Genomic DNA, 20242 nt, shown 5'->3' on the forward strand with positions numbered 1-20242 from the left:
CGAAGGTTCAAAGTGGGTCCAGGTTTGACCCCCCAAAATAGGAATTTCCTTTTTCCTCTGAAACTACACACACAAATCTGATGAAACTTCACAACCTTCATCACCTGTGACGTATCAAAGTTTGTTAATGGCATTAGAAAAATTGGGGTCTGAGGAGGTATACGGAGTTGGGTGAGGGTTTGGGGGGGGTGGGAGGGTTGCCCCCAAAATAGGTTTTTTGTTTGTTTGTTTGTTTAAAGTCTTATCATAATGTGAATATGATTCTACATGCTGCTCTGTCTTCTCGCAACCATTGAAATTGGTTAAAATACCTTGAGTCAGCGGTATTTAGTATATTTACTGTTTATTCTGTTTAAACTGTACACTGTTTATTCTACCAGGTGAGGGCCAGGGGCGGTGCCCCTATGTTTAATGTTACATTGACACAATCATCTTATTTGAGGAACTCTTTATTTGCATTTGCCAAAAATACAATCTCACATAATAACAGGAAAAGAATGATCCATCACAAACCCCCAAATTGAAAGCACCCCCAAATAGTATTGCTCCCAGCATGCAAGGTTCAAGTCTGACGTCGAGACCACACTGAGTGGTCTTCAAGCAAAGAAAATCTCATGAATATTATGTGTTAAACAACCAGGTAATGAGTTCTGCACATGTGAATAAAGAGTTTGTTTTAAGTGCTGAGGTTTGCACAAAATGTTGGTAATGAGTGGTGGGGTTGGCAGGATAGATGAGAGGTTTGTGTACCTTCCTCAGAGCTGTGGTGCCTGGGCTTGAACCTGGACCCAGCTATATAAGCAGTCATCAATGTGTGTGCCATCAGTTGGAGGGAGGTTAAGCCAGGAGACCCGTCTGTTAGCACCGTTTGTAAGCGAACGCTCAATATCTCATGGGCAATGGTGTCGCAGTCGCGAAGATTAGGTGATCGTTATATCTCGGGCACACTTGTTCAATTCCAAGTTCCTGCCCTGAGTGACCGCTGGCAAGGCAATAGCAACCCACCGAGCATTACATTTTCCCAGGGAGTACTTTGGAAATCGTATGGTGATGCTTGCTCTGTCGAGAGTGTGGTACATTTGAATGATTCCATGAGTGGTGAATGTGTGCAGGACGTCGGCATCATGTTGCATTCAGGGTCAGAAGTCATCTTTTGTCACATTCGAGGTCAGAAGAGTCACCACTGGATGAAACGAGTTGAGAGGTGTTGGACCAACACTTTTCAACTTATTTCATCCAGTGCTTTAAGAGTGCAAAAGATACAGAGCACGTATGTAAATTGGCTAACTAGTTTCTAATTCTTGAAGCACCAAATCTGAGGATTATTGCTTCAGCTGAATAACAGTTGCATGTGAAAGTACTTTTTTAAACATGCTAAGGTTTTTCTATTCGGGTTATTCATGCCATATTGCAATGGGTTTTACAATGACAAGAAGCAAGACAATGCAACAAAGAGGTAAAATTATTTTGCATGCCAACCCTTTTTTTTCATTTCGTCGAGCAGGAAGCGGTGACATTATTTCAAGGGGATGAGAGAGAAAATCTGCAACTTCTTTAACAGCCCTGGTGTTCTGCTGACAACGGTATAGCCCCTCACGCTCCCAGAAGAAGCAATCGACCACCAAGGAAACATTGTTGTCGTGAATGGAACTTGCACTATATTGAGCCTCCTCATGCTGAGTCTTTCGCTGTTGATTCAGAATCACGAGGATAGTCTTTTGACCTGCATGTCAATGAAATAGAAAACAGCAAGCATATCAGAGCAGGACAAATGCAACACTGAGGAGGGAGCACACACAATACAGCATGGGTGACTCATAAACAACCACTGAGTACAATTTTTGGGTACAGTAATATACTATACAGTCATGGTAGAGGGATGCGGAGGTGTGAACGCATATAAGAAATGAGGGAGTGGTGTTGAAAGAGTGTGCATTGCAGCTCCAATGTCCACAGTTAGTGCAGACACAGTTAAGGTTCAATTGCCTTTAAAAAAAAGTTCAAAAATGGATTTTGTTACAATATCAACGTTGTAGCGGTTTTCAAAATTATTCTTTGCAACTTTGAGGCTCATAGAAGAGCAAGGTGACTGATTGTAGGAACTGACGGTGAGGCAGCGGGGAAACTGTTCGACACAATAAGCAAGTGAATATAATGAACAGCAAAAGAAAAGTGGAGGAAACAAGGCAAACAAGAATAGCAAGAGAGAGAGAGAGAGAGGGAGATACATGGAAAAAATAATAACTAGAGCGATACTCGGTAGAGAGCATACCTCCGCGAGGCTGAACAGTTTATGTTTTGTGCCCCACTGATCGGCTGGATCTGGATTCTGACCTGTACCAAAATCGAATCGGCTTTTTCATGTCACCAAGCCAACTCATGCACCAAGTTTAGTCATAACTCGACCATAACTTTTAAAAATATCATGTTATATATCGCTTTTAGCCCGATCTCTTAATGGTGAAGAATCACTTGATAATTAAATAATTCTCGTATCCGAATCCATATTCAGGTCTTCACCAAAATCTAATCATTTCGGCCTTGTGTTATGTGGTCCTCCCGGTGACTACCTGGTCTCGGTGACCCCCGGACCGTGAGAGGAACTCCGCCAGAAAGATTTATTATGTATGCGCTTTCGTAACACAATCAATATGAATTCCAACCAAGAAAAAACCCCACACCAAGGATCCGGAATAATCAAGGATATATTCCCCGAGCAATCAACCATCAACAATCAGCAATCAATAGTACAAAGATGTAAACTCATCTACATTAACTCTAAGATGGCTATCTTATACATTCCTCACGTGAGCCCCACTCCTGACTCCCTCCGTGGGCCAATGTCTCTCACAATGTCTCCGTACTCCTGTAGTTCGATCTGCGCACGTGGGCGGTTGAACGGACCCTTCCTGACGTGCTTTCACTGGGCACGTCCCGTACCGGGAACAACGGCTGCAGGCGCACCTCCTGGCCAAGCAAAGCGGGTAATGTAAAATGTAAAGCAGGCAAAGCAACACGCGGCTTGCCCAGCGCGCGCGGCCCAAGGTGCGACACGTACGCGGCCTGGTAGATGGTGAGGCGAACTGTGCCAGCTGCTTGGTTCCGTGCACGAACCCACAGTGACTTGACGTGTCAAAGGGTAGTTACACGTCCCGGTAACTCCTCTCGCCAGACGGGCTTTGAAACGCCGATTCTCTTACGTTGCTCAATCGATACCGCTCGCGTCCGAGCTTGGCGAGGAAGAAGAAGAATCGTCGCGTCTCCAGGACCTCGTGTCTTTTCTTCTTCCGTTTCCGGTCTCCTTTTCCTCAGAAGGGCTCCTGACCCTTTAATCACAACAACCTTTAATCGACTACACATTGATAAGCAAAGCCCTGAATAGTAATTCACATACATTCACATAAATATGTAACACTTGTCACACACGCTACATCTCTGACAAATTTCGTCCGAATCCATCCACAAATTTTTGAGGTATTTTGTTCACAGACAAACAAACAGACAGACAGGGGTGAAAACATAACTTCCATCCACCTTCGGTGGTGGAAGTAATCAAAGAAATGCAATAGCTTCCTAAATATCAGAAATATGGAATCAATCATTAATCAATAAATATAAAGTATATGAGAGGAGGTCTGGTAAGATGGCCGAGGGGTCTGCACTCTCGCATTTAAGCTGTCTTGCCCACGCTCTAATCTCATCTCAGCTATAAACAGTCATCCTGGTGTTTCACAGGCAGTGTGATTCATGGACGTTGAACGAGGCGAAGCGTGTCTCTGATTCCAAACGGCTCTGTCCCCCGACAACTGCCGACATCAGATGGTTGGCGTTAAATATTCCACGGTGTCCTTCACGAAGAATAGGTGAACTATCGCGGACACCATGAGCAAATTGCAAATTCCTGACCTAACTACTGATGGGAAGGAAATGGCAAACCACTCAGTGTGGCCTTTGCCAGGAAACTGCTTTGGTAGAACATCAGAACTAGCATTCAGATCAGACTATGAGAGGAGCTGAGCTCTGTTGACAAATAAAGCGAATGCCATTGATGGCTTGTGAAGACTTCATTCTGCTTCCTCATCTGCAATCATGCGCACCTGAAATATCTCAGACAACATTTCCAATTTTTATAATAAAACAAAATTATAATACATTGCACTCACCTTCGTACGTGTCAAGAGCAGCTTTAGCATCAGTACCAACCCGAGTTGAAGTGACACAGAAGAGGAGGAGTGGAGTTTCGAAGAGGCAGGTGATGTGGCACCATTATTGGACTCTTCAGGGTTTGCAAATATTTCAGAACACTGCACATCATACTTTTTCAGCGTCTGTTGAAGGTCCTGAATGAATGTTGTTTCTGCATTGTTGCTGCAACCATAAACGGCATACTGCAATATGATACTCTCTGGGTTGGAGGAAGAGAATGAGCGAAAGGGAATTTTTTTAATGACTGTGTGTTGATGTAACAACAACAAAAAAAAAATGATGGAGAAAATACAGCTGAAGACATCTTAGAGTGTTAGAGATCAACTCAAGCAAAGAGGTATTTTGGCTTTACCTGGTAGGCTACACATTAAAGAGGGAGATGGGATGTAATGGTAATGGAGTCGAGGATGCGCGGTGACGAGTCTCTTGTTCCCAGACAGTGCATTTTTGTGGACTTCTGTCCACTGCCAGACAATATCTCTGTGAGTCAGTTATTTGAGAGGATGGCAGTGGTCGCTTGGCTTTGGCAAAAACTTGCTGATGTACGTACCACATCCGATGGAGGGACGTACTGTCTGTCAGCGTAGGCATCTCTGCTACAGCTTCCCTGCACTTTCTGAGGGTCAGGCTTCACTCCCTCCTTCTTAAATAAATGCTCTAAAAAGGAGTCTTGGGTCTGACGCAGTTTCACTTTCTCAGGACTTAAACACAACCCTTTTGGTCTGGGGGAAAAAAAAAGGATCAACTTCTGATCATTGACGGCCAATGCTTCCTCATCCGGTTTTCCTCAGCTGGACAACAGAATGTCATCATGAAACTTCTTACAGCTGGGTCGGCCCCCTACGCTCGAATCAACTCACCTCTTAAATTCTTCAGGCACAAATTTAATTTGAAATGGCATCCTCAACCAATGGCAATGACCGCATGGCGTATTGAAGTTTGACAGATACGAACTTGGCTCATCTAAATGCACATACCATAACCCAATTTTTAAGTCGCTTTGTTCTTCTGCTGTTCTTTGTTCTTTTGCTGTCTCAACATTGGATGGAGGTCCTCAATGCCAAACAGGAAATCAGAGCTTTCTCCCTTGACATATCACTTGCCTTTGATATGGTCTGGCATCCTGCTCTGCTCACCAAACTCTCCTATGGTATCCATGAAAATCTCCACGCATGGCTTGCGGACTTCCTCTCTGGTCGTAGTCAACGTGTGGCCCTGAATGCATTTCTCTCATCTCCCCTTCCTGTTCAGGCTGGAGTTCCCCAAGGCAGTGTTCTGGGTCCTGTGCTTTTTTTTGGTCTTCATCAATGATCTCTCCGACTCTCAGGAAAATCCTCTCTATCTCTTTGCTGATGACTCCACTCTCTGCCGCTCCATTCCTCATCCCTCAGATCGGCAGTCTGCAGCCTCCTCAATCTCTGCAGACCTGGACAAAAGCACAGACTGGTCAAACAAGTGGAACATGTCTTTCAATCCTGACAAATCTCACACTCTCACTATGTCTCTCCAAAAAGACCGACTGGACAACCCTCCCATCTACTTTCTCAACAATCCTCTCCAAGAAGTTCTGTCGCTCAAGCTTTTGGGTCTCACTATCTGCCATGATCTTTCCTGGGAAAAACAACATTTCCAAGCTGGCCTCCAAAGCCAGTCGCCGACTGGGCATCCTCCGTCGTGCGAAGTCCTTTCTTGGCACACCTGAGGTCCTCACCATAATACAAGGCTTTCATCCATACCTCAAATGAATACTGTTCTCCCCTCTGGGCTGGTGCTCCTGCCTCACACCTAGCTCGGCTTCACGATGTTGAAACCAAAGCTTTCAGAATCATTGGAATCTCCCACGATGAAGCCGATTGTGAGGGCGTTTCACTCACTCACCGCAGGCAGGTATGTGGTCTTTCTGTCTTCTAACGACTCCTCTCCGGCCTAGCTCCCCCAGCCCTAGCTGTGCTCTATGCCCCAAATATTCCTGCAGGTCGCACAATATCTGCCAGCCACCCTATTCTGTGGAAATTGCCAAAATCATGACTCTCTGCTCACCTTCACTCTTTCGTTCCTCTTTACTCTCACCTCTGGAACAAACTCCCTCACTCTCTTTAATCCCTCTCCTCCCTCCAGGTCTTTAAAACAGTTGTTCACCACCATCTCTTATCTTCCCCTATTCAAAACCTTGATCCTTTCTACCCCTGTTAATTCACTCCAGATCCACTTTTTTGAAATTCCAACTTTTTCCCTGGAAGTCCTAGCAGTGTCCATGTGTTTTATACCTCTCCCACCCCCCCACCCCCTCTTCCCATGCCTCGATCCCCCAAGCCCTCTCCCTCCCACAGATCTCCCGATGTCCCTGTTCTCTGCTGTTGTACTTGTGTGCTTCCCTCTCTCTTCCCATCTTGTCTCCCGCCCCTTTATTATGTGGTGTATGTGTCAGTTTTTTTTTTCGTGATTAATGTTATCTCTTGCACGAGCCTCGGTCTTGTATACAAAAAAAAGAAAGAAAAAAGTGTAATGTGCTGAAAATACGTGCATTCCGCAAATACGGCAGGATATCATCAATGACCGGCATTGGCATCAGATGTTTATGATTGGCATCATCAGGACTCAGCATGATAGCAGCGTTAAGGTGTTTCAGAGCAATGATCGTCCTCGACTTCCCTGTCGATGGCTTTATCACAGTTGCCATACTGTTCACCCACAAGGTTGCCATTGTTACCGGTGTGACGATGTCCAGCTCTTCCAAATGACTGCGTCTCGGCGTCTTCCCTGTCCATCAAATTTCGTCTGAATCTGTCAACAACTTTTTGAGATAGCCTCTTCACAAACAGATAGACACGGGTGAAGACATAACCTCTGTCCACTTCCCGTTGACAAAAATGCTTGAGGTAACAAAATGGCTTGAGGTCTGGCTTGAGGTAACAAATGCATGCAACACTTTTAATATGACTGCCGCTTTAAGGTTAATTTTTTTCCACAATCTTGATTTGTAATGATATTTACCTTCCTTCGATAGCATCGTTACTTTCTCGATTGTGTTGTCTGTAGAATGGATTCTTCTCCACACACAAAATTAGTCGCGAATGATGGAAGGCAGGTACAGACACGAACTCCAGGTAGCGCAGGAACTCGTCACGGCTCAAAACTTACGCTTTCTCACCTATAATAGCCGGTCAATCAAAACAACATCTTTCGCATTTTAACACAGCATGGGATGCGTTTTGCAAAGTGTCAGAGCAATGTTAAAGCGAAAGAAACCTAACAAACTGAAACAACACCTACCTGTGTAACTTGTTTAGGTCTTGGTATTTTTGATAACTCCCAAAGCTGCACGCCCTGTATGAGTTGGCACGCCCAAAAGATATTTCTACCAATAAGATGTGTGTATCGACGTTATCAATTCTGCTCGTTTCGTTTGTATCGACACATCCTTTTTATCGAGTTGTTGTGAGATTAGAAAAACAAAAAAAACACCGTCAAGCTCCTCCATGGGGCTCGACTTTGTATTTCAAAATCGCAACAAAATTCCATCCAGGAGAACCATCCTTGGAGCTGAATTGGTAAGAAGTTGTTACAATGTTGACATACATGTCACAGTCCTGTGTGCATGAAGTTGCACGTACGAACAATATTGTCCAGTTTCCGCTGACAAAGTCGCCGGAGGCATTATGCTTTTGGGTTGTCCGTCCGTCCTTCCGTCCGTCCGTCCTTCCGTCCGTCCGTGCAGGCTAAACCTCGTTTTTCTCAGCAACCACATGTTCGATTGAGACTAAACTTTCAGGGTAGGAGTGACTCCGATGCAGAATGTTTTATATCATAATTGTGATCTCATACGTCACGTGCTATGGTATCTTGGAATAAAAGAAAATAATAAATTATTTCTCGGAAACCGCTGAATGGAATTATTTGAAACTTGGCACATTGTCAACTACTCCCAATGGGGAACAAAAGCATGATAATGATGTCATCATAGGTGAAGTGGTATACCAGCCAAAATGTTTTAATCGAATTCCTTATCCTAAAAATCTGAAATTGCATGCACATGATCTATTACCCATTTGTATTGAAGTATTAAATTTATGACATCATAGGTCACATGGTTTGGCAGCCATATTGCATTGAAGGAAAATATTAAATAATTACATCTCTGAAACCGCTCACCCGATCAATGCAAAATTTTACAAATATCATCTAAGAGCACTGTTGCATATAGTTTGAAAATGATGATGCCATGCGTCACGTGGTTTGGTAGCCATCTTGGATAAAAAAACGAACCTTATCCGATCAACACGAAACTTCACAAACGTGATCCCCTACCCATACATATGAGTGATGGCATCTACCCGTTGTGGGACTATGCGGAGGCATACTCGCAACACAGTCGCATTGTTCTAGTTTTTGTAAATGCAGACATTCAAAACAGTCATATAATTTGACTCAATCCTGCAGTAACTAAGAATGAAACACCTTGAAGTTAGAAGCTGACAGGGTCTAGCAAAGCTTAATCAGACATGTTGTAAGCATTTAGGAAACATTCAGCCTTTACAAGATATGGTGAAGGAGCTGTGCTCCAACGCGAGTCGAAAGGATTGACGCGACCAAAGACGGAAATTCGTCCGAGTTGCTTTATTGCACGAATCAAACTCGGGTACTCTGAAAAGCCCGTTTATCGGGCAGCAATATATATACACATTTATGCCGGAGCGTTTGCCCGGGAAAAGCGAGACCGGGCATGCCCGGGTGTCAAGGGCGAGTCCTGGAAAGGCGAGTCTGGACCTGCCCGGGCGAGCTGGATGAGGCCTGGCAAGTCGAGAGCGGGCATGCCCGGGCATCCTGGACGAGCCCTGGAAAGGCGAGAGCGGGCATGCCCGGGCGTTCTGGGCGAGCCCTGGAAAGGCGAGAGCGGGCATGCCCGGACGCTCTGGGCGAGCCCTGGAAAGGCGAGAGCGGGCATGCCCGGGCGTTCTGGGCGAGCCCTGGAAAGGCGAGAGCGGGCATGCCCGGACGCTCTGGGCGAGCCCTGGAAAGGCGAGAGCGGGCATGCCCGGGAAAGACGAGACCGGGCGTGCCCGGGAGGTTCGGGCGAGCCTGGGAACAGCTGGTTCGGGCATGCCCGGGAGAGGCGCGTCTGGGCCCGTCCGGACGAGCCCGGCATGGCGATTGCGCCCTGGCCGCGTCCTGGCAGGTGCAAGGCGATTGTGTACACCCAGCGGTAACCGCTACACACGCCCCTCCAGAATCGACCTGCACCGGCAGGGTCAATTTAAGGGGGGTCCGGATGACCCGGCCGAAGCGACCCCTGGAGGGTCATGGGGGGGGGGGGGTCCGATGTGGTGGTGGGTGGGCGAGCGGGGGGAACTGTGGACGGGGGGCGGCCTCGCCGCGGAGGAAGGGCCAACCGTGGTGGTCGGTCGACGTCCATGTGCGCCGGTTTGAGGCGGTCCACAGAAATCCGGTCCGACCGGCCGCCGAAGTCGACGACGAAGGACTTGTCGCTCCGTCGCAGGACCCGGAAGGGCCCGTCGTATGGCGGCCGGAGTGGCCCCCGGTGTGCGTCATGACGCACAAAGACGTACTCCGCTGTGCTAGCGCCGGGGGGACGTAGGACTGGGGGCCACCGTGGCGGGACGTTGGCACGGGGGCAAATCGTCGTGCGGCATCCTGGAGGTCCGAGCGCTGGCGTGCGGCGGACCAGGGACTGGTAGCGTCGGGCACAAACTCGCCCGGGACGCGGAGCGGCTGGCCGTAGACGAGCTCGGCGTCGGACGCCCGGAGGTCCTCCTTGGGGGCCGTGCGGAGGCCCAAAAGGACCCACGGCAGCCGGTCGGCCCAACCGTGGTCCTGAAGGCCGGCCATGAGTGCGGCCTTCATGGAGCGGTGAAACCGCTCGCACAACCCGTTGGCTTGGGGGTGGTAGGCCGTGGTGCGGTGCAGAGTGACTCCCAACGAACGGGCGACCGCGCCCCAAAGTTCGGACGTGAACTGTGGGCCGCGGTTGGACAAGATGTCCGCCGGTGCGCCGAAGCGCGCGACCCAAGTGGCGATGAACGCCTGCGCCACGTCGGCGGTGGTGGTGGAGGTGAGGGGCACGGCCTCCGGCCACCTGGTGGTCCTGTCCACCATGGTGAGCAGGTGGGTGAACCCCCGCGATGGGGGCAGGGGACCCACCAGGTCCACGTGGACGTGGTCGAAACGCCATTCAGGCACGGCGAAAGGTGCCAGCGGGGCCTGGGTGTGGCGGTGGACCTGGGCCCGCTGGCAGGCCGTGCAGGCGTTGGCCCAGTCGCGGACGTTCCGTCGAAGGCCGTGCCAGACGAAACGCGCCGACACCAGCTTCTGAGAAGCTTTCCGGCCCGGGTGAGAAAGGCCGTGGATGGAGGCGAAGATGCGGCGCTGCCAGGTAACGGGCACGATGGGGCGAGGCTGGCCCTGGGAGACGTCGCAGAGCAGGACAGTGTCCGCGAAGGGGATGTCGGCCAGGCGGAGGCCCGTGTCCGCCGCCCGGAGGGCCTGCACCGAGGTGTCGGTGGTCTGGTCGGCCGACATGAGCGCGAAGTCCACGCCGAGGTGGACCGCGTTCGCGCTGGCCCGAGAAAGACAGTCGGCCACGGCGTTGTCTTTGCCGGCGACGTGCCGGATGTCCGTGGTGAATTCCGACACGGCGGAGAGGTGGCGCTGCTGGCGGGCCGACCACGGCTCCGTGACTTTGGCCATTGCGTAGACCAATGACTTGTGGTCGACGAAAGCCGTGAACGGGCGGCCCTCCAGGAGGTGTCGGAAATGGCGAACGGCCAGGAAGAGACCGAGGAGCTCGCGGTCGAACGTGCTGTATTTCAACTCGTTCGGCCAGAGTTGCCGGCTGAAAAAAGCGAGTGGCTGCCAAACCCCGTCCACCCATTGTTCATGGACGGCGCCCACCACATAGTTGGAGGCGTCCGTAGTGAGGGCGATGGGCGCGTTGAGCACCGGGTGAGCCAGCAGCGTTGCGTCGGCGAGGGCCCGCTTTGCGCTCGCGAATGCCGCGTCCATGGCCGCGGACCAGTCATGCTTGGCCGGCTTGCCCCGGAGGGCCTCGTAAAGGGGCCGCATGAGCTGAGCAGCGCAGGGCACGAATCGGTGATAAAAATTCACCATGCCGAGGAACTCTTGTAGGGCCTTGATGGAGCGGGGACGCGGGAACGTGGTGATGGCCTTGACCTTGGTCGGCAGCGGCATGGCCCCGGTCTTGGTGATGCGGTGGCCCAAAAAGTCAACGGTCGTCGTGCCGAAGTGGCATTTGACCGGGTTGACAATTAGGCCGTGCTCGCTGAGGCGACCGAACAGTGTTCGGAGGTGGAGGAGGTGCTCGGCGCGGGACGTGCTTGCGACGAGGATGTCGTCCAGATAGACGAAGAGAAACGGCAGGTCGCGCAGCACGCCGTCCATCAAGCGTTGGAACGCCTGGGCCGCGTTCTTGAGGCCAAATGGCATCCTCAAAAATTCGAACAGGCCGAACGGCGTGATGACGGCTGTCTTCGGGACGTCGGCCGGCTGGACAGGTACCTGGTGGTATCCCCGTATCAGGTCAATTTTTGAAAATATGACCCGTCCCGCCAAACAGGCGGAAAAGTCCTGGATGTGCGGGATCGGGTAGCTGTCGGGGGTGGTAGCGTCGTTGAGGCGGCGGTAGGCACCACACGGGCGCCATCCGCCCCCCGGCTTTGGCACGATGTGCAGTGGTGAGGCCCACGCGTTATCGGAGCGCCGCACGATGCCGAGGCGCTCCAACGCGTCGAACTCGGCCTTTGCCACGGCGAGCTTGGCCGGGTCGAGGCGGCGGGCCCTGGCGTAGACCGGCGGGCCCGTAGTGGGTATGTGGTGCTCGATCCCATGCTGCACTGCGACGGCCGAAAACGTCGGCCGCGTGAGGGCCGGGAATTCCGCGAGCAGGCGAACAAACTCGTTCGCCGTCGGGAGGGCGCATGCCAGTTCGGTCGGCGCGGAGCTGCTCATCATACACGCCAGGGAGCTGAAGGTCTCGGCGTTGACAAGGCGACGTCGTTTGACGTCGACCAGCAGCCCGTGCGCGCAGAGGAAGTCGGCGCCCAGCAAAGCCATGGGGACGCTGGCGGTCACAAAGGTCCACTGAAAGCGCTGGCTGCCGAAGCAGAGGGTGACGTCGCGCGGGCCGAAAATGCGTATGGCCGAGCCATTAGCAGCGACCAAAGAGGGGCCGCAAACGGCGTTCCGCCTGTCCTGCTCGGAGGCGGGTATGACGCTCAGTTGGGCGCCGGTGTCACAAAGGAAACACCGCCCGGACGCTTTGTCCCAAATAAAAAGCAAGTTGCCCGAGTGGCCGGCGCTCATGGCTGGTAATGAACGCCGGCCCGGCCGTTTCCCGACTTGCCGAAAGTGCACGGGGGTCGGCATGTGCGAGCCTTGTGTCCGAACCTGGCGTGGTAATAACACCACGCCTGGTCAGGTGGAGGCCCCGGCCATCATGTCGGAAGCGGTCGGCACGGCGTGGCGGCCGCCAGTTGCACCGGCAGTTCGGCCTCCAACCGCGCAGGGCGCTCGGGCGTCGTGGGCGTCGCCTCGGACGGCGGCGGGCTCCAGGTAGCCGCGCCGATGTGCTGGCCCGCCGAGGAGATCTTGTCGGCTTCCCTGGCGAGGGCGCGGGGATCTGTGATCGACGTGCCAGCCAGGGCGAGGCGTACCGGGTGAGGCAGCTGGCGAAGGAACAGCTCGCGGAACAGAAAATCCGGAGAGTGCTCACCGAGCAACGAGAGCATGTAGTCCATGCGCTCGGATGGGCGCGTGTCGCCGAGCTCGGGCAGGTCGAGCAGGCGCCGTGCGTGTGCCGCCGGTGAGAGGGCGAAAGCATCGAGGAGGAGCGTCTTAATCGCGTCATACTTGTCAGCAGCTGGCGGGCGCTCGAGGAGGCTCAGGGCGCGGGCCGCGGTGGCGGAGCCGAGCGCTGCCTCGACATGGTGGAAGCGGGTGTCGTCCGTGGTGATGCCTCGCAGGGCGAACTGGGAGTCCGCCTGGGCGAACCAAACAGCCGCGTGAGCCTCCCAGAAGGTAGGCAGCTTAAGAGCCACTGCCGTATCCATGTTCAGGGTCACCAATGAAGGAGCTGTGCTCCAACGCGAGTCGAAAGAATTGACGCGACCAAAGACGGAAATTCGTCCGAGTTGCTTTAATGCACGTATCAAACTCGGGTACTCTGAAAAGCCCGTTTATCGGGCAGCAATATATATACACATTTATGCCGGAGCGTTTGCCCGGGAAAAGCGAGACCGGGCATGCCCGGGTGTCAAGGGCGAGTCCTGGAAAGGCGAGTCTGGACCTGCCCGGGCGTGCTGGACGAGGCCTGGCAAGTCGAGAGCGGGCATGCCCGGGCGTCCTGGACGAGCCCTGGAAAGGCGAGAGCGGGCATGCCCGGGCGTTCTGGGCGAGCCCTGGAAAGGCGAGAGCGGGCATGCCCGGGAAAGACGAGACCGGGCGTGCCCGGGAGGTTCGGGCGAGCCCGGGAACAGCGAGTTCGGGCATGCCCGGGAGAGGCGCGTCTGGGCCCGTCCGGACGAGCCCGGCATGGCGATTGCGCCCTGGCCGCGTCCTGGCAGGTGCAAGGCGATTGTGTACACCCAGCGGTAACCGCTACAATGGTCAATGGTATCTAAAAATAAAGGACAAGTTTAATTTTTTTGAAAATTATTTTTAAGTATATTCTGTACACAGGTCTTTGAATGGAACATTCGTTTTCCTTTTAGTAGGTGACTTTAAAATGGTGAAACCGAGCAACCAAGTGCTGCAAATCCTCCAACGAATGAAGCTTGACTGCAGAAAATTTCTTTGCTTTGGAACTAACCAAGAATGCACAAGCGGGGAAACCTGTAAAACTTGAACCAAAGGACATGTGGGGGTTTGTGTACTGAATGGCAGAAGAGGAAGTAGGTAAGATTTTTTTTTATCACCTGAGCACTCGCAAAAGCAAATTTTAAAAATGCAGGAACACCTAAGATGTTGTGTTGGAATCACAATGCCATGAGAATCAGGTTACCAAGCATGACATTGTCAACGGGCACGCCCTAGTCCTTACCTGCCTTAAGTTTGGTGCAACACACCAACACCTCCACCACCGCTGCTGATTCTCTTTCAGTTTGCATTTCTGAGTTTTCCCCTTTTTTCTGCATTTTCTTCTGGGTTTTTTTTGTCAGTTTTTTTCTGAGTGTTTTTCTGTTTTGGAGTTTTTCTGAATTAATTGCAGTTTATTTCCTTAACACTCATCACCCAAGTTCATTTAATTATTTAAATTGACATAAAATCCCTCTACAGTAACGTTCAGTCTGCATCTTACTTTCATTATACAACCGCGAGAAGCGAAGTCGTTAATAATACTAATAATACTATTATTAATAGATTTAGTCGATCACGAGATTCCCTTAAAATCGCAGGGGCCCGACATAGTTATCCAATGTATGTTGGCCAGTAGGTGTAGTTATTAACAGAATCTTAAATATTTTGTTGCGTGTTATTTTTCACATTTATTTCCTACTGAAATCACACAATATAGTCATGTTTTTTACATGAGCGTTTCGTGCTTATTAGTTCTGTAAATATTGCTTTCATTTAACCGAGGGAAGAAACGTCATTTTCGACTCCCAGAATGCCATTGGAGAAAATGGCTTCCGTCTCTGTATGCATGTTGCGGGCTCATTGCAATGCTCTTGTTCGAATACCTCGTTTGACTTTAGGGTACGAATTTGACTTTAGCAGATTATTTACCAGAAAGGAACTTGTGTCGAGTGGCTGAATTAATTTCCGTATGTTTTGTTTGAAAACATCGCTGATGCCTCGGCCTTTGCGACCCAAAACGATGCTCTTGGTCTTGGTTTTTGACTTATTAATTTCGGCAAATTTAAGCACTTTTGCTATCTGATTTTCCAAATGTTACTTCGTTTATCCAGGTACATTTAACGTCGAAGTTTCTAAACATTGCGAGTATGTTACGTCATCATATTCATGACTTCAACAAGCCACTTACTTATTTATCTGCTTCCAATCTCAATAACTTCATTACCTCGGCCACTGAAGGTAGATGGAGGTTATGTTTTCACCCCTGTCTGCTTGTTTGTTTGTGGACGGATTCAGACGAATTTTGGTGGGGAAGTTGTGCATGTGACAAGGACGAAATTATTAGGTTTTGGTGAAGATTCGAATTCGAATATTAGAATCTTTTAAATGATTCTTCACCATTGAGAGATGGGGCTAAAAATGATACATACCAGGATATCTCAAAAAGTTTGGATGGATTCGGACGAAACTTGGTGGAGAGGTTGTGTTTGTGACGAGGAAGAATTGGTTCAATTTTGCTAAAGAGCGGAATCTTAATACGAGAAATGTTTAAAAATTTTAAAAGTGATTCTTCACCGTTGAGTGATAGGGCCAAAAATGATATATAGCATGATATTTCAAAAAGTTACAGGTGACTTGTGACAAAACTTGGTGGATGAATTTGGTGATAAGAATAAGCCGATTAGATTTTGGTTCAAGTCCGAATCCAGGTCTGGCCTCTTGCTATCGGTGGGATACAAAACGTAAACTGTTCACCCTGGCGGAGGTATGCGCTCTCCCGAGTGCTGTTCAAGTTAGTCACATTTTTAACCACGTGTATCTTGAAGACCAGTCACCTAGTCAATTTGTGCTTTCCTCTGGTGGTGGTGTTCGTGTGGGTGCAGACGTTTCACCAGAATGTTGGGAACAGCAACCCAAACGAGCAGCACCGACAAACTTGCTAACTGTGACTCGAATGTGGAAAATACCGCCTCTGCCGCGAGTCCTGAACTTGAGCTCAAAGCCGATGCAGGAGACAAAGCCTTGCTGGAAGAAAAGGTGAAACTTGAAGAACAACTGAAAGAAATGACGGTGAGGTGGAATAAAATGACATTCATGTCCTGCCTCCTTCAGCTTGCTCCTCATAGCTTGGTCTAGCCGAGCCCCTGGATCGAATTAGTCACTTCGCTGAACTCTTGCTGGTTGCTATGTCCTTCCGCAGATGTGGTGACCAAAACTGAATGCAATACTCGAGATGAGACCTCATTAAATTCATGTAACGCCAACACCACCTCTTTTGAAAAATAATGTACTCTCCTACAACAACAATCTAAAACCTTGCTAGCTTTACCTATAAGCTGTCTGGCATTGGCCTGTAGGCTTACCCCTGTATCTATTACCACCCATATCTGGGAAGGAAGCTTCAGTGATTCCTACACACTTCAGTTCCTGTAATTATGAATCTGGTTTGTGTGTGTCAGAGTGTGTGTTGAGATGAGGCCCCATTGCTGTTGTGGGTGCCGGGAAGCAAGTGCCACACCAGCTATTGCTACATGCATCCTGACCAACAGGAAATTCCCGCCACACATTAACCTGTCTGTGGTACACAAAACAGTTCTGGGGGTTGCCAGGATATTTTAATTTAAACAAGAATGATCACGCTGTGGTCCCAGCCTCCCCCGCCCCCAACCCTACCATGGTACCAGTAAAGGAAAGGGATATTATGCTCCTGTACGGAGCGGGAGCTAAAATGAGCCAAAATAGTGTAAAGATCCTCAACAATTATTTTTTGGACAAAAAGAATGCTAAATACATGTTTTAATGCAAGTTTACAGTTGACAACTCTTTTCTGAAAACATTGGCAACTTCACTTTCAACCCTGCAATATTTCCATGTGAAGTCCACTGTATTTTTTTTCCTCACCACTCTCAAATCGACTTCCAAATGCTAATAATCGATATACTGTTGGAATTTTAGGAGTAAAATCACATTCCTCTCCCATTTCCAAAAATGTAACGTTGAAGAGTTGCGTTTGAAGCAGTGTATAAATGGAATGTCGTACCACATGCTACAATTTTCCCCAATTTATTCTATGTCGTTTTCATAATGTAAGATGTGAATGAAAAAATTGTGACCATCATCGAGGTAAACAAAATAGTCATTGGTTAATGGCGTAACGTAATGCCACTGGAAACACCATTGCTTTAAGCATCATATAACTAGTTATTTGAAAGATTGTTGTCCCACTTTGACATCAAGAATTGTGTTCAACTGTGCTTCATTATTAGAGAAAGTTTGTTGAAGTGCCATTTCTCACCACAGGACCGCTATAAGAGAACGTTGGCCGACATGGAGAACTTGAGAATGAGGGCTCAAAAGATGGTGGACGAAGCAAAGTTGTACGGTACGTGGGTTTTGTTGGATCATTTGCATCAAAAAAGGTTTTTCTCTCTATTAATTGCATTTTAGGGTTGTTACACAATTTATTTTTGTAGACAGGCCTTTATGTACAACTTTATTTACAAAACTTCTCTTAAATCTGATATTAACCTTTAAAATCTGATAACATTCAGGATTTTTGATCCCAAGTTAATGAAACAAACTCTTTTGCAAATAGTAATCAATCAATTTTTTTTCTGGAATTTTAAATGCAAGATTTGGGACTTCTTAGTTTGGCATGAGATGGGAATTTGAAGGAGCATTTGCCAATTTTTTGTTATTGCCTTTTGAAATCCTGCAGCTACACATCCAATTTTTTTTTTGGCCTTAACCAAATGAAATAGGAATGCAAGAGGAATGTAAGTGAAACGAGACAGAGCATTTGACTGTCGTTTCACCAGGTGATTTTGATTATCTTCTGAAAACAAAATTTACAACCCTATTTAAAGCTGTGTGTGTGGTGTAATTACCTCGGCCACCAAATGAGGTTATGTTTTCCCCGGTCTGTCTGGTTGTTTGAATGTGAGCAAGACATCTCAAAAAGTTATGGATGGCTTTAGACAAAATTTGGTGGACAGGTTGAGTGTGGGACAAGAATGAATTGATTAGATTTTGGTGAAAATCCAGATCCAGATGCGAGAAGTCTAATGAAACAGAAAACCAAATACTACATTGGAGTCATCAGAAGAAATCCAAAAAAAGCAAAGATGGAGTCATCAGGAGGAACCTGGATAGGATTCAGTTTTCAGTTGCTACTCCTCTACCCTCAAACCCATCCAAGTGAACCTTACATTAAAAAAAAAAAATTCTGCAAGAATTCACTTGTCCAAAGACAGATAAAGAAAGAGAAAAATAAAGAAGAAGCAGAATTAGAATGAATAAAGAGAAATATGAAAAAGTAGAAAGAAATGTAAAAGGAACAAAGATCTCTAACTCCTATCCCAAGCTCCTTCCCCTAACTCCTCGTCCTCGTCCTAGCCCTAGCCCTAACTCCTAGCCTTAGAAAGATGTTGGGAAGAACCCAGATATTAGATTTCTGCAGTTCTTCCTCAGGAAAAAACACAGCAACAGTTACAAGCTACCAGAGGTCCATCAGCGGGGAACCGGAATCCGCACAGCATCAGGATATGGCACAATCGTACCACCGTTTAGAGGCCATTTTTCTAAACGGTGGTACGATTGTACCATATCCTGATGCTGTGCTTCATATGGTACAATCGTAATGAAACAGAAAACCAAATACTGCATTGGAGTCATCAGAAGGAACCCAAAAAAAGTAAAGAGCAAAGATTGAGTCATCAGGGAAACGTGGATGGGATTCGGGTTTCAGCCGCTACTCCACTACCCACAAAACCATCCAAGCGCAGCCAAGTGAGCCTTCCAGACAAAAAATAAATTCTGCCAGAATTCACTTCTCCAAAGACAGATAGAAAAAGAAAGAGAAAAATAAAGAAGAAGCAAGAATTAGAATGAATAAAGAGAAATATGAAAAAGTAGAAAGAAAGGTGAAAGGAACAAAGATCCCTAACTCCTAGCATTGGCTCCTTCCCTTAACGATTCTTCACCATTGAGAGATGGGGCCAAATTTATATGTAGTACGATATCTGAAAAAGTTTTGGACGAGTTGTGACAAAACTTGGTGAATGAGTTGGGTAGGTGACAACAATAAGATGATGAGATATAGGTTCAGGTGCAGATCTGGCGAATCAGTGGGATACAAAGTGGAAGCTGTTCAGCCTGGTTAGATCCAAGAATGCACAATATATATATATATTAAGGTAGATCTCTGACTCCCTCTGGAAAATCCCCTTTATTTATTTGCTGATGAATCCACCCTCTGCCATGACATTCCTCATCCTTTCAGACAGGCTGCAGCCTCTTCCCTCTTCAGACCTTGAAAAAAAATCACAAGCTGGTCAAGCACTTGGAATACATCTTTCCATCCCAACAAATCTCACACTGTTTCTCTCCGAATGGACCGTCTGGCAAACCCTCCTATATACTTTCTTAACAATCGTCTTGAAGAAGTTTAGTCATTCAAACTCCTAGGTCTCACTATCAGCCATGATCTTTCTTCAGCAAACCACATTTTAAAGTTGTCCTCCAAAGCCAGTCACCACTATGTATACAAATTTTGTTTAAAACAATAATCTGCACACATGCAGTCCCACAATAGCTTCACCCACCCCATTAAGAACAGGCAAGGCCTATATAATCTATATCAGGCAATGATTTCTGAAATGTGAATCGTTTCCACAGGTATTCAGAGCTTCTGCAAAGATTTACTGGAGGTGGCAGACATTCTGCAGGCAGCGACGACAAGTGTGCCACACGAGGCACTCGACAATGGCAATCCTCACCTCAAGGGGCTGCATGAAGGCCTGTGTCTTACTGAAAGCCAGCTCCAGAAGGTATTCACAAAGTATGGCCTTGCCGTTCTGAATCCTTTGGGGGCCCGCTTTGACCCTTACGAGCACGAGGCACTGTTCCATGCACCGGCCGAGGGTCGTGAGGGGGGCACAGTGGCCGTGGTCACGAAAATTGGTTACAAGCTCCATGGACGCACACTCCGGCCAGCCGTGGTCGGCGTGGTCAAAGCACCCTGAGGCATGTGGTAGTCTCCCTTGCCTTTTGCCATCTTATGGGAATTTAAAGAAGTACCGTAGTTAAATGGTGCAACTCTTCAGCTCTCTTCCAATACTGCTGCATGTCAGATTGGGTAAGGAAGATAGTTTAACTAGGAAGTGCTGTTTGCAGAAAGAATAAAATTTGGTTATGAGTTGGTGAGGTT

At 48.5% G+C, this 20242-nt stretch overlaps 1 protein-coding gene and 1 long non-coding RNA gene across 2 annotated transcripts; one reads left to right on the top strand and one right to left on the bottom strand.

The window, feature by feature from the left end:
- Positions 1 to 431: 431 nt before the first annotated feature.
- Positions 432 to 7578, bottom strand: LOC144890715 (uncharacterized). Its single transcript, XR_013622482.1, has 4 exons — positions 7480 to 7578; positions 7201 to 7357; positions 4164 to 4405; positions 432 to 1723 (listed from the first exon to the last, which is right to left on the bottom strand). It is a non-coding gene; the product is annotated as an uncharacterized LOC144890715 (long non-coding RNA).
- A 7258-nt stretch (positions 7579 to 14836) lies between these two features.
- GRPEL1 (GrpE like 1, mitochondrial) lies at positions 14837 to 20233 on the top strand. The gene is made up of 4 exons (XM_068106113.2): positions 14837 to 14934; positions 15918 to 16104; positions 17335 to 17416; positions 19711 to 20233. Exons 1-4 carry the CDS (start codon positions 14846 to 14848, stop codon positions 20055 to 20057), a joined length of 705 nt encoding a protein of 234 aa, XP_067962214.2. The 5' UTR covers positions 14837 to 14845; the 3' UTR covers positions 20058 to 20233.
- Positions 20234 to 20242: the final 9 nt, after the last annotated feature.

The sequence above is a fragment of the Myxine glutinosa genome, chromosome 2 (genome assembly GCF_964187855.1).
Source record: "Myxine glutinosa chromosome 2, kmMyxGlut1.1, whole genome shotgun sequence".
Classification (NCBI taxonomy): Eukaryota; Metazoa; Chordata; class Myxini; order Myxiniformes; family Myxinidae; genus Myxine; species Myxine glutinosa.